Source organism: Aptenodytes patagonicus, chromosome 1, assembly GCF_965638725.1.
Source record: "Aptenodytes patagonicus chromosome 1, bAptPat1.pri.cur, whole genome shotgun sequence".
In the NCBI taxonomy this organism is placed as follows: Eukaryota; Metazoa; Chordata; class Aves; order Sphenisciformes; family Spheniscidae; genus Aptenodytes; species Aptenodytes patagonicus.
Genome location: NC_134949.1, coordinates 203453145 through 203478523, shown reverse-complemented (window position 1 = coordinate 203478523; position 25379 = coordinate 203453145). Strand labels below are relative to the sequence as shown.

The 25379-nt window shown below is 39.2% G+C and overlaps 1 protein-coding gene across 1 annotated transcript in view; it reads right to left on the bottom strand.

The window, feature by feature from the left end:
• The window catches only part of UBL3 (ubiquitin like 3), a 58329-nt gene extending 33564 nt beyond the window's left edge, over positions 1-24765 (bottom strand). The window contains exon 1 of the mRNA XM_076364309.1: positions 24010-24765. Within this exon, the coding sequence (XP_076220424.1) occupies positions 24010-24036 (27 nt within the window). The 5' untranslated portion in view covers positions 24037-24765. The remainder of the gene's footprint in view (positions 1-24009) is intronic.
• Positions 24766-25379: the final 614 nt, after the last annotated feature.

The following is a 25379-nucleotide window of genomic DNA, read 5'->3' as shown; positions in this document are numbered from 1 at the left end:
AAAGATTTATAGGCATTAGAGAGGGCACAGAAGGAAGAACAAGAAGTTTTAAGTCTTCTTTAGTTGTTATTAGCAGGACAAAGTCAACTGAAAGCGATACCTGAAAAAACAAAATTGCAATTTCATCTTCAAGAAAGCAAGAGTTAGCACAGCAGAAGACATTCTCTGAAGTATAAATTAAGATGTTTCAAGGGAGAGATTAAATATGTTCACAGCCTTTCAGGACTTTTAAAAAGCCAGGGATTTAAAAAAAAAAAAATTAAAGAGGTTCCAGGAGAAGCAACTACATATGGAACACAACACAAAAAGATAGCATCCCTGTCAAGGTGGGTTTCCAGAAATAAAATATGGCAAACCATCTGGATACAAGAGGGAGGTCTTCCAGATTCAATCTTAATGTAAATCAATTAACTATAACCCTCTCTTCCATTTCTGTATTTGTGTTCTTTGTATCATTTATGTTTTCTACTTGAAATATTATAGAGTGTGTTTTTTAATTTTACCTTAACCTACATCTAATTACAAATTATTTCAAGGAAATTTATTAACAACAAAGCAGTCATTCAACCTAAGGATTTGGCCAATTTATGAAGCATCTTTACTTCCCAGCATATTCTGCCAGCTACCCAATAAAGATAAAATATATATCCTCAGAAGCTGCACAGGGTGGTTTGGTTCACCATGGATCAGGAAAAGAAGGAAGCTCTTCTACTAACTGTTATGACCAGAAGACTTCTCTAGCAAGCAACAAGATAGAGGAAAGTAAACCTGAACACTAAAAAACGTGCAGCAAGTTTATGAATGAGTCAAAACTTTCATATAGATGAATGCAAAAGCAAAAAACCATAATGCCATCAGTTATTCTTACAGTATTTTTTTTACCCCCTTAATTGAAAACTTCTCCCATTCCCATTTATGACCACTGTCCTTTGTTCTCCCACCTTTTTACTTCAGTAAAAAGCCTGGCTCCATCTTTTGGATAACCTCCTTGTAAGTACTAGGAGGCTGGTGTTAAATCTCCTCAAAGCCAGCTCTTCTCCAGGCTGAAGAAATCCCATTCCCTCAGCCTCTCCTCACAGGAGGAGTGCTCCAGCCCAGACCATCTCAGCAACCTCTGCTGAACATGCTACAGCTGATTAATACATTTCCTCTTCCAGTGTGGTACAGGAAAACCCGTCCAAAGCTGGACGCTGTATTCCTGATGCAGTCTACTGAGTGCCAAGTAAAGGGGAACAATCACTTCCCTTAATTCCCTGGTTTACACTCCTCCTGATATCAGCCGGATGCTGTTAGCCTTCACTCCTGCCAAGACACACTGCCAGCTCACCTCTGGCCCACTGCGCTCCTCAGCCAGTCAGTCAGTCCCCAGTACGCGTCACTTCTGGAGGTTAGTCCACCCCAGGTACAAGACATTGGTTCTTGCTGAATATTATGAAGTTCCTGCTGGTCCATTCCCTAGCCTGCCTAGGTCCCTCTGAACGGCAGCCCTGCCCTCAAGCAGCTCAGCTGCACTTGCAGTTTGGTGTTCACAAAACGTAATGAGTCTGTCTCCTCTTCCAGGTCACTGATAAAGCTATTAAACAATCTAGGTCCTACAACAGACCCCTGCGGGTCTGCTTGTAACCAACCTGCAGGTAGGAAACCAACCATTAAGCACTGCCTCTTAAGCTTAATGATCCAGCTGTGAGTTCCCTGTTTAACCAAGCCAGTCTACCGGCTCATCTACTCATTTTCCCAATTACTGGGATGGACTATCCTTGTGCTTAGAGGAACTGGAACTTGTAAAAAGCACTGATGAAGAAAGCTCAGAAAAGGGAAGCTTCAGCAGTTTGGCAAGGGGCACAGCACAGTTTCCAGCTGGCACTGTAGGATGCTGTAGTCTACAGTATCTCCACCATTATCTAATTAAAAAAAAAAAATTCCCTCTGTTTCTTCTCCTACCATATGGCTGTCTACATTATACCTGAATTAACACAGTTTTTCCCACAACCAGACCAGGGATTTTAGGACTTTTAGGCCAGGCAAAAGTCCAGGGAAGAAAGGCATGTCTTATCAGAATTGTTGGTATATAAACCTACTTAAAAATTATTCTCATTTTACTCATAATCCTCTCTTGCCACCGAGAATTAAATATAAATTTAATAAACCAACCCTTGGATCTGTTTAGAAAGACAAACATATTGCAGGGAATAAATATCTGTTCAGAAAGTCATTTGGGATTTGAAGGTATTTTTTGTGCTTTTTTATTATTTCTTCCTGTAACTACTAAGATTACGAAAAGGTCATTTTTAAAATTCATTAAAACAGCATGAACTTTTCTCTTCATGGTTTATATTTGAAGGGAGGAAAAAAAACCACCCAACACAGTGTCATTTTCATTAAAATTAAGATCTTCTGAAGCTTCACTTCCCTAGAATATTACCCAAACCCTTTACTGAGTCTACAAAGCTTTATAGGTGGTTTGGGTGTTTTCTTACGTCATAATTTTGTTTCCAGTACTGAAATTCTTTCTTTGAGCCATAGGTATGGATATTTTTTTCCTGAAAAATCTGCAAGGATCAAAAAGCTCACCAGGTATAAACAGTCATTCACAATCCGTTGATATGTAAATACTATAAACATGCTTTTCTTCATTGACTCATTGCCTGTTTACACTTGGTATTAGAATGAGATAGCAAAATGGGCACACACAAGCAGTCATAAAGTGAAGAACTTTACATGATGCGACAGTATTTTAGATAAAATACTACCTGACAGTTTCACAACGTGCTGTGAGGATGACACTGCTTGATAATATGCAGATGGAGGTATTGTACATTTGATGTGACATTATCCATATGGGAGGAGCACAGGTCCCAATGGCCTTGCGGGATTAAACTAAGAATGTTAATTGTGTTTTATCACACTTCAGAAAACTGACAAATTTTTTGTAAATAAAGCCAGGGCAACAGATATCTAAATAAAAGAGTCTTCGTTTTATACAAATAGCAAGGTATAGCAACAGCACGGACTTCCAAGTGGAGCATCCACAGTGAAGCACAGGACAGTGAAGCACACATCAAGCGTTTGCCCAGCCAGGGACAAGATCACTGACTGATGCCCCTTTCCTCTCCCATAACAGAAGCAAACAGCAATATTCTGTTCCAGATGATCTTCCTCCTTTCCAGCAATTAGTATCAAATTCCACCAGGATGCATATTTCAGAGATGAGAACCTCTCTTGCAGTATCTGTTTTCAAAAATTTATGAAACACGTGCAATGTAGTGTTTTAGAGAACAACTTAAACACAATTTGCACTTTCTTCCAACCTCCTTCAGTATCACTGACACCATTCAGATTAAATAAGACATTCTGATGGTGTCTTTTTCCCCTTATTCTGTTTGTTTCTTTCAGTAGCCTGAATGCTTAAAATAAAGTTAAAACCAAAAAAACCGCAACACATTAAACAGAGTATACGAGTGAACAAAACGCAGGTTACTATACATGCAAGGAACAAAAGGTTAACTTCTGACCCAAAAAGATGGAAGAGAGAACATAACATTGTGCATACATATTTAAAGTACTTTTTGCTGTTACAACCAACAACAAAAAGAGAATAAACTTTTCCTTGTTTATTGTTTTTGCCTTACAAAAATCTTATCAACTGCTCCTCTCCAAAACTTCACACATACAAGAGCCTGTTTTGCATTTGGGGACAATTCTTTTCTTTTCTTTGTTCCTATTTAGCTATCTATTTTTAATTGAAGTGCCTTGCTATTTTCAAGTTCCTCTTTAACCCCCCCAAAAAAATTTACTTTCTCTTTCCTACTCCCACCTAAATAACTGAGAGGGACAATTTTTTCTGGTATTTCATTTAAGCCCATTTTTCAATAAAAATCTACACAATCACAACCATTCCATCTATGGATGAGTGTAAATACCCCAATGAAGAGAAATCAGGAATGCAGAACAATAGGTTATTTTGAAAAAAACCATCACAGGTATCTCTTAAAACTCCTATGCCGAGGCAAACTCCCTATCTGCTATAAATTTCAAATCAATCACTCAGATTTTAAAATACAAGGAATTCTGATATAGTTTGGTTGCAAGTTCTTATTCAAGGAGCTAAAGTATCTAACAGCATTTTATACCATCTTGATGGTCACAAGCTGCAGCAAGGGAAATTCCCACTGCACATGCAGATAAACCCTCCCAGTGAAGGGACTTTAAGCTCTGGCACAGAGAGCTCTGTGCAAGCTCTGGTCCTGAGAGGCAGTGTAATCGCCATCTTTGGACACAGTCAGAACTCAAGTGGACAAGGCTTGAGCAACGCGATCTACATTTGAGGTTAGCCCTGCTTTGAGCCACCATCACAGCTAGCTCTGCTTTGGGCTACACAACCTTCAGAGGTCTCTTCTAACCTTATGACTCCATGATCTATAACTATGGATTTTCTTACTTTTGAATATCATTTGTATTAAACACATTCCATATATCAAGGCACCACTAAACTGAGTAGAGCCTCAAAGACCACGTTTGGCAGCCCCACCAACAGATTTAAGCCCAACTAATAAGTTCGGGAAAAATAGTTTATTATGGGTATAGAACTTTATCTCTGTATAACAGCCTCTGACTCACAAATTTTCTAGGAGACTCCAAGAGTTAAAAAGGAAAAAATCTTTTATTCTACCTTAACAATTTATACTATTATCTCTATCTACAACTGATAGCTGAAGGGCTAAACAAAACAAGAAAAAACATTTTACAGGAATAGGTGAACACCTCCAATGCCTCCCACACACATGCGCATGATATCTTTATTAAAACTCATGTCCTCCGTCAGGCCAAAGGATTTTTATTGCTAGAGATTTCTCACTGCTCCTCTGATTTATTTCCCCACACACACACAAAGCAGCACCAGTAGGGAAATTAATGTCTGATAAATATGGCACCAGGAATGTGAGAAAGGAGTGAGTAAATACTGCATCAAAAAGGTATTAAAATGAAAGAAATTTATTTCCTTAATTCTCCTCTTGGTTATTCAATTTCATCTGAAGTTTACAACAGCAATAACTATTTAAAGTGAAGACTATTCAGGTATTCATGTGCCTTTTACTATTAATATTCAATTCACAAAATAAAAAAAATTAAGAGTGCTTCTGTTTTGCCTGACAAGCAACTAATCCTGTAAGCTATGTTCATTGTTACGATCCTACTTGGAGATTGGCATTGTCTCAGTACATTGGTGGTTACATAAATGTAAGCACGCTTGGATCTCTAACATTCAGCTAGCTTGTCTCTTCATAAAGAGAGTGCATTTTCTGTTACATCTGAACCTGTGTGAATGCAGGCTATCGATGAAAGGGATGCTCCCACTTTCTCCCCTTTGCTGGGGTCAGATCTAGTGAACCTAATATCATCAGATGAGTGGTTTTAAGCTGGACCTATGGAAAAGCTTTGGGGGAATTTCTGGTAGATTACTACTCCATCAAATCACTCAGTGGCCAATTCCTCTTTCAGCTGCATGACCACTAACTAAATCCTACTGTAAGGACATGGTGGAAACATGGCCAGTGGAGGGCAAGTGTTATATGGCTAGTCATGTATAGACATAATGACTAGACGGAAAAGTAGAGGGAGAAACTGAATTGCCAAAACAGAGCTTATAGCACAATTTTGTCCACTGGTTCATCAAAACATTTGAATGAAGGCACTAAGTGCTTGGTTTGGCTGTCCACTTGCCAGGAACACAGATAAATGGACTGTCTTGCAATCACATTATATACCCTGGTTTTATCTACAAAGCTTCCAGTGAGACTTGAAGACAAGGGCTGGGGCAAAGGAGATTTTAAAAGCATAGATTTGCAGTCCTTGATCTTCCTAGAATAAGCCTCTGATGAGCTGGGCCAATAAAGTTAAGCAAAGCAAACCATGTACAAACAGCAGACACTGGATGCCATTAATTCTCAAGTTCAGTTTATCCAACTGACACATGCATATAAGAAAAGCAAGCTTTTCAAATATTTTGATACCATAGCTTGATTAGTAGCACAGATGTCCTCCCTACAATAGCGACAAATTCTTGTTCCCATTTCATATGCTTATCTACACTCTGGAGACAAAGCAAAATGCTACTCCATCAAGCTGCACCAAAACAGAGCGCTGCTGTTCTGGGAAGATCAGAAAACGAAGCTGGACAGGATGAGAATATACTGGGGTATTCATACACAACATTGAATTCAGTGGTTTCATGCTTTTAAGTGGTGCAGACACCTCTAACTCTATGATGAAGAATAAACAAACATGGATTTCCACATGAAGTGAAGCCAAATCCTTTCCCAACCCAATAGCCTCAACCTGACAGAACAGAGCGAGCCAACGAAAGGAGCTTTGCCATTCTAAATGTGAGTGATCAGACGCAGCACACAATATATTTCATGGAAATCCAAATCAGAAAATACAGTGCATTGCCTCACGTAGCTTCTTCAACTGACTTCTGCTAGATTTTACTCGGGCATTATTTTACAATTTAAAGAAAAGCAAAACTCCTGGGGAAGTCAGAAAATGAATTTCTAAAACTACATTTTAGAGTTAAAGCCAGCTCTAAATTGCAGTCAGCAAACAGCTGGTTTCTAATTCTAAACCATTTTCTGCAACTTATTATTTTTTTTTTCCGAATACAGGTTGTTTTGCTGCAAACCGAACAGCAGAATAGAATGATTAACTGACCTGCAACAATTTTCTTTCCATGCTTTTGTAAATACCAATTTTTCCTTGTCTCATCAGCCCTTATATAAATTATAATTAAGCATAATAACAACATAACACTAAAATCTGCCAGGTCACCCTGACACCATTATTGAATAGGTCTTATTTATCACGAAGGCAACATTTAAAAAGGGAAAATTATTTCAGTAAACTCTACTGGTTTGTATTACCATCCTGAAACACTCATCTAAAAGAAAATAAAGTTACAAAAAGCTGTATCATCTCACAGGGCCAGATAAAGAAAGTGCCAGACAGATTAACGAAATGCCACTTGTGTTAGATGTCAATAGGATTAGAATAGACTTTGGGTTGCCACTAGCAAATACATCCACATGCCTCACAGAAGGTTCGGTGAGAAGGCACATGTCCTGTCCTGTGGAGCAGCTCCAGACCTAAGTGGGAGAAGATGAAAGCACAGACTAAAGGAGTGCAACAGGGGAAAGGTTTCAAATACATTCCTCGGCCAGAGACTAAATATAAGGAAGTGTCAGACAAGCTAAAGGAGTCTCAGATCAAAATAAAAAAAGCTTTTTTGTCAACTGACAGAAAGCCTACTGTGTTATTCTTAAATGCACGCCTCCATCCAGGCAACAGTGCAAAATGGACAGCTGGCTAAACCCATCCAGGGGAAAGAAAAAAAAAAAAGCTTCTGGTGCATTTAACAGATGGTGGCACAGGTTATGAAATTGGTCTTTGCTTCAGTCTCCGAATATAATTTTTTAACGTAACTGAGATACAGTATTTCAATAGCCTTAGAATATTTCTCAAATGAAACAAAACTAAGCATTTATTGTAGTACATACACTTATGTTTAGAACAAAAACCATGTTTCTATAGATTATATCCTATTCCACACTTCTGTCTGCGAAAAAAAATTCCATGCTCAGAAAAGTGAGGAGTTTTAGGGTTACTTTCTTGTACCTCAAGCAAAAAGCTAGGGGCATGCCTGAATATTATATTGCTTGTTAGGAAAAAAAAAAAACCCAAAAAATAAAAAATTTCCCCTCTTTCATATATCCAAGCTGCCTTCTATATATACTCCTTTGGCATGTAATGCCATGTCACCACACCTAATTTTCACGAAGAAAAGAGTAATTCCATTATCTTTGTTTTACATCATTCCATTATCTTTGTTTTACATCACAGGGTTTGGGGGGAAAGGAGATTTGTTTGTTTTAAATAACAAATATAATTCCCTTCTATTACTTTATAAATCAAAGTCTTAACCTTTTCACATGGTATAGGGAAAAGTGAAGGTATCTTCTCAGAAAACATTGTTTTATATTAGTGATTTTTCTTAAACTTGCAAATAAACATCTGTCAGTCCTGTGAACTCTTAACCAGGAAGTTCAATGCCACAAAAATCAAGCTCAACATGGGGTCAAGCTACTATTAAAAGTAGCACAGCCCCATATTTCACCAACTTAAAAGCAAAGCAAAACACAGAACATAACTGCTTAACTGCAATTCTTCATTCTAATTTTAAAAATCTGTAATATTTGTACGTCTTAATACTAAATTTGCTCATTTACAGAGACTTGACCATTCCTGAAAATGAAATGTGAACATAATTAAACTTACAAAATTCAAATACCTATCAGTACAGATTAGGCAGTCAATTCTCCCTACATACGTAGCACGCTGGTGCTACAAATGTGCATGATACTTACTTCAGAGCCAGCATGAGTTAGGTAGGCTGACCTTCTCTCTAATACATTACATTGGGTGAAAAACTCTCTTCCCACAAAAATTAAACCCTAAAATTTAACATTTAATAGAATATTTTGCACATTCTATTCATAGATATGTAACTATTAACCTAAAAATAATTTATTAATCATCAATCTTCAAAGAGAAGGAAAGAGAATTAAACAAAGACACACGTGCACAGATTTGGCAATATAATGCTTTCCAAAGCATGGAAATCCAGAACTAGGTCACAGCTTTACCCTACAGATCCTTTTCAGCTTAGTTTGAACAATAAAAGTCTTTTGAATAAACTGCCTGCATTCAACAATCATGATACACTCAAACACAAATAGAAGCTGTATTATAAAGTATAACAGCCCATGTATCCACAACAGAAAATGGATGGAGTTGAACGAATATACTTATGGACTGCTAGTTCTTTGCTTCTTTATACTTAAAAATGATTTTAAAAAAAAAAAAAAAGTGACTCTTCAGGTCAAGCGTTATTTCCAGGGTTCCCGATTTATCAATTCTACTTTGTAAATTTTTGATTGATCCCTCAGTAATGAAATCTAGCCATCCAAAAGGTCTGCTAGAAGCACAAATGCAAAGATTAGTCTTGTCAAAGCAATGAAGACTATATTTAGATACATATCTATTTACACAGTTACCATATAAAGATTCCTCTACATGAAATTCCTCAAAATATGAAGTGTTTAAGCAAAGTAAGATGTAGCTTTTAAGTATGCAGAGACAAAATATGTTTAGTTTCAAGATAATAATGAAGTAGCTTGGATATTGTTTCCTCCTTTACAAATACTACAATTTATGCTAGAAATGTTTTATTTATGATCATTAGATTTCTAACTTAATTTAAAAAAAAAAAAACAAAAAAAATCCTCCACCACACACACACACAAACTAAACTAACGTTTCAAAACTTAAATTGAGCCAAAACAAAAGTGCTAATACGAAACACAGCATAAAGGCTTCATTCAATCCATAAGTCAACTTTTAGCAATACACAAGTATCAAAAGCTGCCCTCCAAAATATAAATGTAAAGTGTACTTATCAAATTACAGATATGAAATTTACTCCACTATACAACAGAAACCTTGCTAGGGCAATGATAACAGGTTTCCCTGCGTTCATATCTTATATAATGCCAAAGAATCTTCATTATTTAATTATGTAAGCATAAATTTTCAACCCACTCATATTCATTTCTGCTCTGAGGATATGAAATATCTTGTAAACATTTCAGGCCAAATGTCAAGAGAGACCTGTCAAGCTGCAAGTAGTAAGCCTCTTTCTTTTAAGCGAATATAAAAAACCCCAACATATCTGTCTTTGCAAGACTCCACTATAAAAAATTCAGTATCATTAAAACAACATAACATTTGTATAGACAGTATTCTTTCTGTCCTGCTCCACAAGTGTAATTACACACTTAGGCAAAAAACACACCACATTTCTGCTGTGATGTTTAGAATAGACCATTCAAGTCCAATTTTATACAATGAATTACAAAAAGGATGGATAACACACTTTCAAGGCTTCAGATAATTTTCAAGATTAACCCAGTTGTGTAGAAATTTTCATTTGTTTGGTAAGTTAAATTACTTTTAAATTTACTGTGATAACGTGTATAAATGTCCGTTTTCTTCTTAACGGGTTGCGTGCAACAGCTTAGACTGGATCAGGCTTGGCAAAGATCTGCAATCACACTGTACCTACTTCACCACAATAAGCAGTAGTACACCTACAACTATTCAAATTTCCATATAGTTGTAATTAGGGGAAGATCTGCTATGCTAAAAGGAAAGAAATGTATTTTGAAGGCTGGAAAATTTTCTTTCTACTGCAGTATTCACAAATGTAGATGACAAAGTTTTCTGTAGAAAGCTGGTAGAACTGTGATTTTCTGTAAATTAAAACATCTAATGATTTTGAAGCACTACTTAATGAATTTAAGCTAGGAAAATACAACTCACCAAAACCAATATGAAAGTGTTGCAAATGAGGTTTTACAAAGCCCCGACAGCTCAAAAAAAACTACCTAAACATATACATCTAGTGCTATTTTTAGGCGTTGTGAAGTACTCCCCCCATACAGTGCAGCTGCTCCTCCTGAAGGGCATGGGTCTCCCATAACTCATGTGTCATTGTTGCCTGCTCTCTCTGGCCATCCTGGACACATTGGCACGTGTGAACTGGCACTAAACGCCATGTTTAGGCAACCAAATCAAGTCTTTGAAGCCTTATTGCTTTAGAGCCTATATTTGGTAATGTAAGATTTACTTTTGCCAGAAGGTGAGATAATGTTTACATGGACGCATGTCAATAATTTTTCCACCCAGCAAAGTAACACATGCTGCTTTTCTACCTCTATTCAGCACCAATACTGAAAATACAAATACTAAAGGATGGATTTGGACATGTTTGTGACTGGCAGGCAGAGGAAGAGTGAGGATGTCCATCAGAAACCTGTTACTATCTAACACATTAAAACTTCATTAAATGGAATTTAACCACTGAGAGTACAAAACCTATGCGTGGTAAGAGAAAGTTATGACGACTCCTCGACTGTTTCTTGCTGCCCATCGTGCCTGTACGGCAAGTTACTGCCCATAAATAAGCCTGAAGGCTTTGACACTGCTGTGTTCAGTGCCTGTACCTTTGTCACTAGATGGTTGTGTAATCATGATTTGGCGTCTCTCTGTACTCCTTTCAGCTGCTACCACCACCCATCCTACAAACTGCTACAGCAGTCCAAAATGCCTACAACAAAGTGAATGCCATCTTTTCCAGCAATCCAGCAAGAACTACTTTGAAACAGTTCAAAAGATTTCTCTTCCCTATCCCAACAGCTCCACAGACACTCTAGGGTTAGCCAATAGAGCACCACAAAACAACTGTTGGCTTTACCCCAAAGCTAAGGCAGAACAAAAATACAAGACTACTATATGTTAAGATTCTGAATAAGTGATTTTTGTGTAGGAAATTCCAAACTCCCACAACAAAGAGCTATGGTTCTTCCTAAAAACTGTATCCCATTTTTTGGAACATATTGCAATCTGATTTTACAAGAAAAACTTATGTGATACAAAAAGACTGCAGCAAATGCTGTGTTTATTCAAGTATAATTCTCTATCTTCCACTTGCAAAACAACGTCTAGTAAAAGAAAAAAACTTTGAAACTTTACTAATAGAGGCACTAACTACACCAATTTTCTTTCCCTCTGGTCTTCATTTCTATATGCTAAGAACTATGACACAAAACAAAAAAAGTTTCTTTTTTTTTTTGGCAGAAGAGAACAACAAAGGGGAACAAAATCACCTCCTAACCACATGTTCATTATAAATAAAATCCATAACCTAGGACACTTATTTAAGCATCAAAGTCAGGACTGATACGCAGCAGCAGAATCAACTATAAAAGGCAGGAAACTATTTACCTTCACTCTGCCTTATCTGGCATTAGTCAGCACTCTGAATTATTCACTTTGGTGCTTGCCTTTTTTTTTTTTTTTTAAGCTGAGTTTGAAATTTACCAAGCAGCCCATTGCAGATAAAGGCACTGACTGATAATCATTCTGTGCTCTATGGATAGGGCAAGCTGTCTTTCCTACATTTCATTTCCTAAAAAAAAGAAGAAATACAGAATTTGAGGGAGATAATTTAAGAATAACACTAAATCCCCATGTCCTTGAACATCAGAAACTGCTGTGGATTTGTTTTCTTCTCCTGAGATTGCTTTGTATTTAAAGTGCTAGCATGCTATTTGAAAAGTAGGAACATGAAAATTGACAGCTATATTAAGGCAATATTTGATAATAAAGTGCTCAGAATTTCAGTTTCTTTGAAAGATCAACAAAAACACTTCAGCAAAATCATGTGATTCTCAATCAATAATAAGACTTGAAAGAAATACTAACATAGCCCTATGACAAAATTGGTATGAAAACCAGCTTCCCCTAAAGCATTAGCCTCAAAACTTGCTTTTTACAACTTGTTAACAAATATGGTTACAACCTTTCTCCAAATGTTCTTGGGAGCATCTATCAATGTATAAATATTTTATTGACTTTTGCATCATTTTAATTAACTCGCTGTCCACCACAAGTCTCCTGTAATAAAACCTTCACATCAGCAAAGAGCACACAAGCTTAACTGAAATGTTGGTACAGTCATGCAATATGACTACTCTGAACAACCAAGACTCACAGGCACTGAAGATGCACCAGAGCAGAACTGGCCAGAGAAATTACATTCCACAATATCCACAATTTTTGATAAATAATAACCTCTTCTCTCACAGACCTTCCAAAAATAAATGGGATTTTTATTAAGTACTTGTTAAGGAGACTAGTATCACAGGAAGGCTCAAGATTAATTAAGACTTATCTTCCAAGAAAAGTTTGAGCAGTACAGGAAGGTAAGGCACTGATCCAGTCTCTGAACAATGAGGAGATGCTGAATAAGGAGCGGGAGAAAAGCACATGGTTCTGGAAGAAGAGACAATTATGCATTTACACCACAGGATGGATAAATATTGTTAAACAGTCTTTATCCTGGTATTTATGACTGGTCTTGTATTTCATTTTACAAGTGGAAGAGTTCCCTCTTAATGTGAATTTTCCATGTATGACATAAATATTGCACCATACTCACAGTGGCAAAAAATACAAGATAAACTGTATTTGCTTAAAAGCCACAAATCTCTACTGAAAAAGACAACGTCAGCTTAGAAGTGCCAGGCTCTTTATAGAGAGATTTTATACTCTTCATAGTCAATTCAGGGAAAGATATAGCTGTGGCTCTGAAGTCCATCCCCACCAAAACTTTATAGATTCCCCATTAAAATCTTTCCGAGTCCTACTTACCACCTGCAGTAAGCGCAAGGAGCACATACGCTAGCATCATCAAGTGCCAGCATCAGAGTGCTGGAACAAGAAGCATTCTGCACCTGCACTGTAACCCTCCATAGGGATTTCCCTGGCTATCCCCAAAGCGGAAGAAATGGGCACACAGGGCCCATTTTCATTCCCATAAAAAGCAGCATGTAGGAACCACCTTCTTACAGGACTCCCTTCTTAGTGAGAGGAAACACAATTCAAAGGTCACTATCTCCAAGCTAAAATAATTTTGCAAATACCCACTGCCACCTTCACTGGAGCCCTCATCACAGTCCCGCTTACAGTTTACCTAGCATTCCACCCACTACAGAGAATATTTTAAACTTCCAAATAATTTTAAACATATGTAATTTGGGAAAAAAGTTACCAATTTCCAGATTTACATGAAATCCTGATTCATATGAAACTATACTGGCCAGAGGGAATAAGCAGACAGAAATCAAACACAGTTGCAGTTTCTCTTTAATAAGAGCTCCTAGTCATCTTACCATTAGTTATGAAAACGAGATCCTCAAGACAAAGTCAAATTTTTCAGTAACAAGCTGTTTTCTTGGTGCCAGATCTGACATACTGTACCTTAAAACCCCGGCCTAGACGACTAGAAATACTCACTAGCATTTTTTTTTTTTTTTTTTTTGAGATAAAAGCTTCCCTTCCTTTGTGCTTGAGCTTGAAGTAAACTAGCATAGAGCTGACACTCACATAAAATACTTACCACATCTTTAAATTATAAAGGTGGTCTTTAAAATAGCTTTTCTTGGAAATTCATAGCATGAAGAATACACATTATAGCACATTTTGGTACAAAGTCTTTGAATATTCAAGTCAAACAACCCCTATACATTTTTATGGCCAAAGGTAACATGCCAGATAAACCCCACCTTACAAACATGGAGTTCCTGACTGGAGATACAGTCAAACTAGAATGACTCCAAGAAATATTACCGTGACCTTTGTGTAACAGGGAAAGAAATGCACTTCCTTAGGCGTTCACAAGAACAGCTAAACCACCGATCCCAGTGTCCCAACCACACTAACCAGTGCAAGGCCAACCTCAGGCAGGGATTTACCTGCAGTACAACCCACGCCGAGCAACTATCAGGGGGCAGCTACAGCATGCACATGATGCCATGCCACAATTAGTCCTGCTTAATATAGAACATCGCAGTCCAACAGTTAAAATCCAGAAACTTAACGCAAGTGAAAACTTAGGAAGTCCTCATAAAAGAGAACACACAACTCTATTGAGAGAACAGCTTTTTAATTATTCTTATAAACATACAGTAATACATCCTCATCACCACTTATGTGCTGTAATATGAGTATTGGAAGTTATTAATTTTGTGTGTGATTTCATGTTAATTTCATTATTACTGAATCATATGGAGTTAGTGAATGGGGATTTATTCCTCTCACTTAAAATCTTTTAATAAAGCTTTCTGAAAGTTTGAGGTTTATTGCCAAAAATAGCTGTACAAGTATACAAAGCATAAAAAAAAAAAGATCAGGAGGATGGAAGACCTCTCCTATGAAGAAAGGCTGAGAGAGTTGGGGTTGTTCAGCCTAGAGAAGAAAAGGCTTTGGGGTGACCTTATTGCAGCCTATCAGTACTTAAAGGGGGCTTATAAAAAAGATGGCGGCAAACTTTTTAGCAGGGCCTGCTGCGACAGGACAAGGGGGAATGGCTGTAAACTAAAGGGGGGTAGATTGAGACTAGATACAAGGAAGAAGTTCTTTACGATGAGGGGGGTGAAACGCTGGCACAGGTTGCCCAGAGAGGTGGTGGATGCCCCATCCCTGGGAACCTTGAAGGTCAGGTTGGACGGGGCTCTGAGCAACCTGATCTAGTTGAAGATGTCCCTGCCCACGGCAGGGGGGTTGGACTAGATGACCTTCAGAGGTCCCTTCCAACCCAAACTATTCTATGATTCTAAATCGCTAAAACATGCAAGTCCAATGAAGTTTGTTTCCATCACAGATCAATAACCCAGCTTCAGAAGTGAGAGTTAGCTTTCACTGTCATACCCCACAGCTGTTATGATGTGTAACTTGTTTGCACAGATTAAAAATGTATTAATGCATGGGCAAAATGACATAAATATTCAAATTTAATATGCCTTAAGTAATGTGTTGTGCATCAAATACAACCACAGAATACTATCCCAAGAATTAAGTTTATTTTTATGTTCATGTTACTGCCCATACAAATACGAATTCTGTAATTAAAAAAAAAAAATACTGCAACTAGGTATTTCAGGCTTTAAAAGCTTACAAAGGCTTCTAGTCAGTCCCTTATAGCATATAAAAGATAAGCAGGTCTGAAAAATGTTAGTATTTAATCTTAAAAGAAATACTGAAGACAACTGCTATTGTAGAAGAATTGTTATAAATTATATTACTATAAAATAACTTTCCTGAGGCTTACTAGCATATGCCACATATATTCACATGTAGACTGGCACTAATCTACCTTTAAGAAAGGAATCCTAGGTTTACAGCTCCAGCTACAAAAGACTTTTGACTAACACTGCACTTCACTATTTTACCACTTTTCCATTATTTCTCTATATTGAAAACATACGTCAGATTCCGGAGACAGATTAAGTAGTACCATCTAGAATGTATGTTAAGTATCAGAAACAGATTATGGTGATGTGGATCTCTGCCAGACCACAAAGCATTACCATATCATAACTCCACTGAGGAGATACCAACCAATGCTACAGTATGACTTTGAAGTGCTATTCTTTTTTAGAAGAAACACATTGTTCTTTTCAATCTCTGAAAGAAAAACACATTTAGTTTCCTTGTGTTTATTTTGAAATTGGTACTACATTTCTATCAAGTGCTTGAGAGAATTTCTTATGCAACATGAAACAGTGAATATTGCATAATGAAGATGACAGAAAAGCATCCAGAAGACCTCAGGACCACCCTTAAAAAAAAAAAAAAAAAAAGGAGCTAAACTTTCATTCCCATCCAAACTGCCAATATATTTGCCGATTAAAATCCAGATCCTCAGCTGCAGCTAAAGAGCACTCCAGGATAAGACCACCTTTGTTCCTCAGCAAGTGGTCCAAGCCATTGACATAAATTAGATTAGCCTGAGCAGTAATCTGTGCCAGCTCTCAAGAGAAACTGAAACTGTCACAGTAGGTAGACACCAACACAAACATTTCCAGATTGCATCTCCATGCTGTTGAACATGAAGTACCATTTTGGTACCTACGTCCCACTAAGGCATAGATTCATTTTTTGGTAGTAGAACAAACCTACCAAACTCCCAGGCAGAATCTCTGTTTTCACTTGGTTAATTTATATGGCATACATAAAACTCAAGGAGTTTCTTGTTCTATCTCCATAACAACAGTATCATGGAATAAAGACTCAGCTAAACTCTGCCACAAACTTTCCATTTAACTCTAAACTGAGTCTCCCAAATAATTTTAAGTAAAAAAAACCAAAACAAAACAAACCCACAAATGTAATCCTGTCACTAGCAAGCTATTTTCAAATTTCTTTACAGAAAGTAGAAAAAAAACTACAAGATGCTGATGGCAGTGTCACAACTGTGTAATCTGCCAAATCTTCATTCTACAGGAAGTTTCTATTTGTGGAAAATATACACTACTTTTTTTTTTAAAATCAGATTTCAACATACTTGCAGAGTCTTAATACAAATCAAGAGATTGCCTTCACTGTGGATGGTTTACGAGCAGCAACAAATTTATCCGCTGTCAAGGAGCTAAATACAATCCCAGTTAGAGACTGCAAAATACACCAAATTTCCACAAATACGTAAGAGTACTCGGCTGCAACAACATTTAAGTATTTCCGCAGAGCTATACTTTTGAGGCCCAGCAGACCTACAAGTGAGAAGGTCTTAACTCTTTCTTTAAGTGTTACTCTCAAAAATAAACAGACCTCCTAAATAGTTTTCTCTACATTCTTAGAAAGCCTGTTAGCAACTCTTCTCCCCCCTCAAATTTCTTTTCAGATACAAAAAACCATAGTATTGAAGTGTATACTGCTATTTGCAGAACCTCAACTGATGTCTCAGCAACTTTTTTTTTTTTTTTAAACAATTCTTGCAGGGTGTTGATTCTTCGTTCTTTTTTTCCCCTCAGTATTTCCTCACTATCATTGCTTGCAACACTTAGTGGCACATCTGTGAATTTACATCTGTCTGGAGGTATACCAAGTGAAAAATGTTCCAGTCATTGCTTTAAGACGTTCTGCAACATACGTATAACAGAAGCTGTCAAAAAAAATAAAGGCTGTCCTTCTAGCAGAATTTACAGGGTAATTTTTAACAATAGCTGAATTTCAAAAGTCAGACCTCTAAATTATGTCAAAACTGATGAAGAGCTGGGGTCTCAGAGTTTAGATTTGGCATGAGAACAGTGACATTAAAATTTCTCATTGACATTCTGCTCATTTTCAATAGCTTCTAAAATGAAAGCACTGCACTCAGTCATATTCCTTTAATAATTATGGTGAGCTGAAGTTTATGCATGCAAAATTGTGGCAGGGAAGGCTTGCTACTTCAGTAGGCTCAATTAATTGCTGCAAAGACAGACTTAACGTGGAAAAGAGTATTGATCAGCAGCTCTGCCTTTCACCATAGTTAGAATGAAAAATAACCAAGTTAGTGGATCCAATACTGTACAAAGAAAAGATTGAAAATAAGCTGTACTATCTCTTTTACATAGAACCACAAGAATGATTAGTCACATTCCAGATATTTCTGGATTCCTACAAACTAGAGTAGCACTCACAGGCTGAGTCAGAACTGAGCTCTCCATTCTGCTCGGTATTGCATAAGCATATATAGAGACATCACCAAAAGTTTACATTCTGACTTTTACTAAGAAACAAAGCTGACTGACCAGAAATATAAAACAAGTAAATCCCACTTACTGCATATACCATGACCATGGCTTTCAACATTCACAGAAGCTGTACTTAGGAAGAACTCTTAGTTAAAAAACAGAAAAGCATGCCCTTAGTCATTTTGTTTACAGTATCATAAAAGTACTGCTTACCAAGTCTGCTGCAGGGACCACATTCAGACAAGCTGATTTCCTACAACAGCCTTAAGCCAAGCCAAGGAAGAGAGTTACGGGCCTTGAATGATCTAAAATTTAGGTTTAGATACGCACGAACAGCAGTCACAAGCTCCAAGGTGAAATACAGATTACCAGTACCTGAAGTTGTCCCTAATTCCACACCTGAGAGGTGCAACTTGTCCCCATTCAGGTCCTGACTAAGCTGTCCAGTTCCCACAGATGACATCTGACAATTTTTTAACATGCAGAATTCAGTGTTCCTGCTGTAGAGGTGATCATTTTGCTATACTCAGGTACTCAGCATTTGGTTTTTATCTCTCAGCCCTGCTGGAACCTGCCAGCAGCTACTGCTGGCTTCCCAGCATTCCCAACAAGGGAGGAGTTAAATGTCCTTCAGTATACATCCCCTCCAAGTATTTCATGGAGTTAGACAACAAAAGTAGAGAGAAACCAATTCAGGTAACAACAACAACATGGGTGGGTGGCAGGAAGGAAGAAATAGTTTACGCTGCCAGCCTACACTTCCATCTGCAGTATAGTGCTGCACCAAGGCCCAGTGTAAATATCGATCATTATCTCATGCACAGGTTAAAGCTGTTCATCCCTGAAGAAAATGAGATGAAGGACATGCAAACATTGTTTTGGAGTATGTTTAATGTGTTAGGATGCTGTGGAATTCCCACTACAGTGTCATACATAAAAATGCCAGTCATTACTAAGATATTTCTTTTTGGTTGTTAGATAAATAGGTAAGACATTATTTAATCTGTGGAAGAAAAAAGGTGGGTGGGTGGGGGAAATGGTGAATACAAATAATTTTGAAGTATACCCAAATATATACATTCAACATCAGCTTTGACAAATTTATCCCTGGCCACTGCTGCAGATAACAGAGAAGGAGGTTCTTCATCTTGTTACAAGAAATGCTGCAATATTGAGGCTGGCTCAATACATAAGGAATCAGGAAGGAGATTTTTCAAGCTCTTCTTTATAACACAGATCCCACCAATTCCTTCTCCAAAAGGAGACAAAAAACCCAAAACAAAATACTGAGAATGACAAAGGATAGGAGTATCCTATCTGCTACAATCAGCAAACAATAGTGAAAAATCAAAAAAGGGAAGGAAAAGAATATCCATACAGAAAAACCTGATATTTTTATCTTAGCATGTAATGGATAAGAACTTTCAACATGGGGGGTACAAAAATACAGAGAAAGAATTAGACCTTTATTATAAAAAAAACTTAAGGGACTAACTTATGACTATATGCACAAAGGCTAATAGGAATACAGTAATTTTCAAAACCAGGAAAAAGGATCTACTGAAGGCAAAAGGAAAAGCAGTTAAAATAGAAGACCAGAGATGCATGACTTCTTGCATTTTGTTCCAATACATTAAAATGCTATGAGTGAACAAAGTATTTTCTTTCTATGTTCCAAGCATATTATAATGTTACTGCACTTATTATTCTTAAATGAAAGAATTGTTTAGACTGAATGATAGACAACAAAACTCAGCTGCCATACAACCAGCTACTCCTTCGAGTCCCTCCTGTCTGAACCTTGTTCCTGGATGCCAAGATTCCCCTACTGATGTAGCATCAGTTACACATCCATCCTTTTCCCCTGTTAGCCTCCATTAATATGTATTAAAAAGGAAGTCCTTATATATGTTAAGCTATTCATCACCATTCTATACCAAGTTTCTTAAAAAAAGAACACGCACATACACATTTCCACTAAAGACGCTAACAATAACAAGGCTTGAACTGAGCAGGGTTTCTATTTGTTATTCTTCTTCCACCTATTGCCCCCTTCTAACATTATCCACGTACATAAGTGGTTTAGACCATAGATTCCACCCTCTTGCATGTCTGCAAGTGTCTCGCACCAAACATTGTTTTATTAAAAATAATCTCTCCCATACCGCCTACATCTCTTAAGTACAGCATATGGATTCAATAGCTGTACATAAAATTGAAAACCCACTTTTCATAAAATTGAAAACCTTTAACTGTGTGATAGATTTCAGTCTTCTGCTGTTTATGAAATGCAAAAAAAAAAAATCCAAAAAACCCACCATGAGCCAAAAGCATCACTCTCAGCTACTACTCAGACAGAAAAAGAATTTGATATCCTAGAGGGCATGCAAAGAACTGCCCAGGAAGAAAGTGCTGGCAGAGCCTTTTCGTACCTACATAAAATGCACCGATATAGGAAGCGGCGGACACCGTAATACTTTTCAGTCATACAGGCCCCTTACTGTGAACTTCTAAGATCCCTGAAGAATTATATCTGTAAGGAGCAGTATCATAGGCACACAGAATAGAGACGCAGCTTCCCAGATTCTTGTGATAACTCCACTGAAATAAAGGGGATTATTCAATTGAGTAATAGCTTCTAGACTAAGTGTAGGTTTTTCGTAGCTCGTTTTTACAATAATCAGCTACAGTGTTTAAACAAATACCAAACCATTTTCATGTGGTCAACTAAAAAAAAAAAAAAAAAAAAACCAGTGTGATTAACTTCACAAGTCCATAAACCACCTCATGTCTCTTTATTATTACAGAAGAAATACAACTTGCAAACAGCCCTATTGTTATTCACAGTCAAACTCTAGCTGCTACCAAGTGGTAAAACTGATAAATTACCTGATGAAATTATTGAACATATTCAGAGACGCCCTGTTGCTATCACAATCACCAGTACTTATGTGAAAAATTAAACAAAATTAGGCTCTAGATATGCAATATAGTCTTCAAGCACTGCCCCATACACGTCTAGTCCTAATTAAGTTAATGAAACTACTCAAGTAAAAAGGTCCATATTAGCAGGTTTCATTCCAGGAGTGGAGTTTTAACCTATAAGTAACACACATCGCTAAGGAATAATGCACCACAAACTTACAATACCCGGAATGTGGTGTGTCACTATCCAATTTATTAGTGGAATGTAAAATAATTAAGACAGAACTTTTACCATTAAGAAGTGATGTTGAAATTGTTAGTGGTAAAATCTGTAGTAGTTCTGGAAAGAAGTCAACCAAATGTTAGAGAAAAGGAGGCTGCATCAAATTATGCCTACACACAAGTACAAAGCTTACTGAAGATTTGATAATCTACTATAAATTTATGTATAGCAGATCCTTCTCAAAGGTGGGACAGGAAGACAAATTAACAGATTTTTAAGAAGCAGCAATTATAATAGTTTTATTATTATTATGAGAAGGTTAGTTCATGAATCTGACATAAACAGTTTGAAACATAATTATTATAATACTTAAGTAATTCATAGCAGATTTACTAAGTGTGATGGAGTCTTCATAATATGACACTCCATCACACTGATGCCAACTCCTATAGAAATCATTTTTTTTGTAAATGCAAATTACACAATGGGTGGATAAGAGAAATGCAAACTGCAAAATCCTACACTAAATAAAAACATATATAAACAAGGTGACAGCCTGGTAAGTGCTCCTCTTTAAAGAGCAATCAAATAACAATCCCATTTTCTTTCCTGAACAAGCTCCTTTGAAATAAGGAGGATGGTGACAAAAGGAGACCCAAAATGAGTTTTCAACTGCTCTTTTTAGAAAGTAATATTTATTAACTGTATTTAATAACTTGAATTTCTACAACACACTTCAAACTTTCAGAGAGAAGCTGCAGCTAATAACGCTGAAACTCAACAAAACAATCCTAAGACAGACCAGAATACATCTATTTATTCAGTTAAATTCTACCGACATTGGTAACATCTTCATTCAAATGTTTTTGTAATGACTCAGTATTTAAACATCACTATGTGTAACAAGCTTCTTCCTGATTTGAAGAAACAGAGCATTGCTAGGCCTAGCTATCCCTGTCAGTGGTATTCTCATTACATCATAACAACAGAAGGAAATGGTTTTCACAGAAACAAAATAGTATTTTACCTATCTTAAAATTTGTATATTTTGTATAAGATGTGAAACGTCAAACATTACAAGCCTAGTGGCAGCATCACGATTCCAAGGCAAGCAGGACCTAGAAGTAGTGTGGAGGTGGCAGTGTGCTCAGCCCGGGGTGAGAGGGAAGAGGAGTGCTTCATGTCACCGTCAAGGGACTCCTCCAGGCAACTTAAAAAGCAGCACTAAGAGATTTGCATCTAACTCTCCACAGCTAAGGAGAGGATTTCTGTGATATAATGCAAGGCAGACACGTGCAAGTGAGAAGGGGGTTCAAAGCACTCTAACAGCCAGAGAGACCCTAAAAAGAAATATATGAAAATTAATAGTTGAAAGGATTTAAAGTCAGAGGCAATAGTCTCATCACCCTTTTCTTCCAGGGGGCAAAATTTATTTATAGCATTTGAGAAAGGCGGGGGAAGAAAAAAAAAAAAAGGTGAGCTTAAACCCGTGTTTGATCATGCTCTGTATCTTACTGTTTCTGCCTTTTTGGCAGAATTCACTCATTTTGACTGCAGTACAAAAGCTGTGAAGGGAACACTGAAAGTAAGCAACTAAAGGATACCATTATTTCAATAGCTCATTTGTCATACATAAGCACCATTAATTGTATATCAATGGCTGAAACAAGGGCTACTCGATTTTACTGTTATCACTACCGGGGCAGGTTTTACTCGCAAAACAGAACTTCATCCTGAAAGAAAAAAAAAGCATGGACAAGTCTGCTGCTTTTAGAAAAAAAGTACCGTTAAATGTGAACAGTCGTGGGGGATACGTGGAAAATATTCTGCCGTAAGAATAAAGAACTAACATATCAAATTGCAGCCACAACTTTTTTTCAATTAAGCGATTTATAGCAATATATACAAATGGGGAAGGTGTTGCTAAACGAAAGATTACCTAGCAGACCTGATTCGCCCTCCCTCCTCTTGCCCTGCTATACCTTCCTATTTCAAATGTACCGAGCCGAGTATCCAACACAGGCTGAAGTACAGTCCGCCATAAGAAGTACTAGGAGTGCCCTTGAAAAACGTCCAGATTGCAGCTAGTGCACAAAGAACCTCGCCATGTAAATAAGTGCATGAGAATTTCTCTCTCGCTCTTGACCCGGCGGCAAGTGAAGAGATTAACTTCCCATCACCATCGGAAGACAAAGCGTCGGTAAGAAACAAGCGAAGTTTGAGAGAAGAAAAGGAAGAAGGCTGAGACTAAATTTCAGCTGGTTTAGAAAGAAAAAAAGAGAAATGTCTGGAGTAAATAATTCCGAATGCTTTACTTCATATTTATCTTCCCCCAAAAAAATGCTCGACAGAGCTGAACAGCAGCGCTACACGGAATAAGCAAGGGCAGTCAGATACTAACTGCCATAGGTAAGAGAAAGCAGACATCCCTCCCTTGCCTTGCTACACAGAAGGCGACGCTGCAGATTTCCCACTCCGCTACCAAAAGGCAAAGCAGAACCAGCATCTGGGCCGGGGGGGGTTATTAACTGGGAACTTTTTGTTCCTTAAATATGTAACCGAGATTTTTTTTTTTCTTCCCACGCCCCTCTTCCTTCCATCTTCTCTGCCAAAACAGGCCGAAATAAACGTTATTCCACAATACTACTATTAAATAAGGAGTGTAAGACTTACCATATCAGCTGGAACGCTGCTGGACATCTTGATGTTACCCTAAATGGCTTAAAATCAACTTAAAAAAAAAAGCACCAAGAACAGCCCGCTGGAGATCTTCAAGAAGCAAAACCGGTGTCAATTTCGGAGGCAGCAACTTCCACGTCCCCTACGAAAAAGAGGTGCCCGATGCGCAGCGGGGAAGGCGGCCGGCTGAGGAGGAGAAATATCCAGGGGCAAACAGTGCCGGGGCTGTACCGGAGGAGCCAGCGGGAGACCAGAGATGGCAGCAGATCCCTGTCAGCGGCGGCGGCGGCAGCAGCACCAGCGGTGCCAGGTAGACCAGGCAGGACTACACCGCCACATCAGCTGCGTGCGGGCTTTTTCCCCCCTCTCTCCCTCTTCCTTCTCTCCCAGCCTTGACAAATGACGACGGGATGATTCACAGGATAATGGTGCCTCCAAGTCACCTCCTCAGTCAGCGCAGGCGACCCGGGCGCGCAGGCAGGACCTCGCTCCTGCCCTCGGCGACGGGGCAGGAAGGCGGGAGGGCCGGGGTGGGCCCGGGACCGCTGGGGAGGACGCCGGGCTTCGGTCCCCCCTAGGCGGTGTGCGACATTCAACAGGGTCTGGCGGGCAGACGGGCCGGGGACGGCTGCCTGAGAGGCGGCCGGAGGGGAAAGCCCTCCCCCGCGGCGCTCCGGCGGCGACAGCACTCGGCGGGGGCCGGGGGGGCGTTCAACGGCGGCCGCCTCCCGCAGCCTCAGGTCTCCGCTCGCATCGCCGCCGCCTCCTCCTCAGCCCGCCCTCCCTCCCCGCCTCGTCCTCCCTCCCCCGCCTCGTCCTCCGGCGGCTCCGGGCGCCGTCGGCGGCGCGGCAGGGGCGCCCCCCCTCCCCCGCGAGCCGCGCTGGCCGCGCTGCCTCGCCCCGCTGCGAGCCGGAGGTGCCGGTCCTCAGAGCGATCCTCGCCCGCAGCCGCCCCCTGTCATCTTCGGCTCAAACCAACATGGCGTCTGCGAGCCGAGAAAGGGGACACGGCAGGGTAGAGACGGACCCCCCCACTCCTTCTTCTCCTCCTCCTCCTCCCCCACTCCCGTCGCGTCACGCGCCGCCGCCTCGCGCGGCACCATGGGGCTTGTAGGCTGCCGGGGGGAGCGGGGCGGTGCCAGCCTGGCCCCGCCCCGCCGCGCCGCAGCCCCGCCCCCGCTCCTCAGCAACCGTTGCTAGGGCGGGGAAGCGGCCCAGCGGCGGTGCGGGGCCTCCCTCCGCGGGGCCCCGGGGCCCCTCGTCCCGTCCCGCCCCGCCGGGGGTGCCCCTCGCCCCCGCCCCGCTCTCGCCTTGCGGTGGCGGCGGGCAGAGGGCGGAGGCGCACCGTGGGGTCCCCGGGGCGC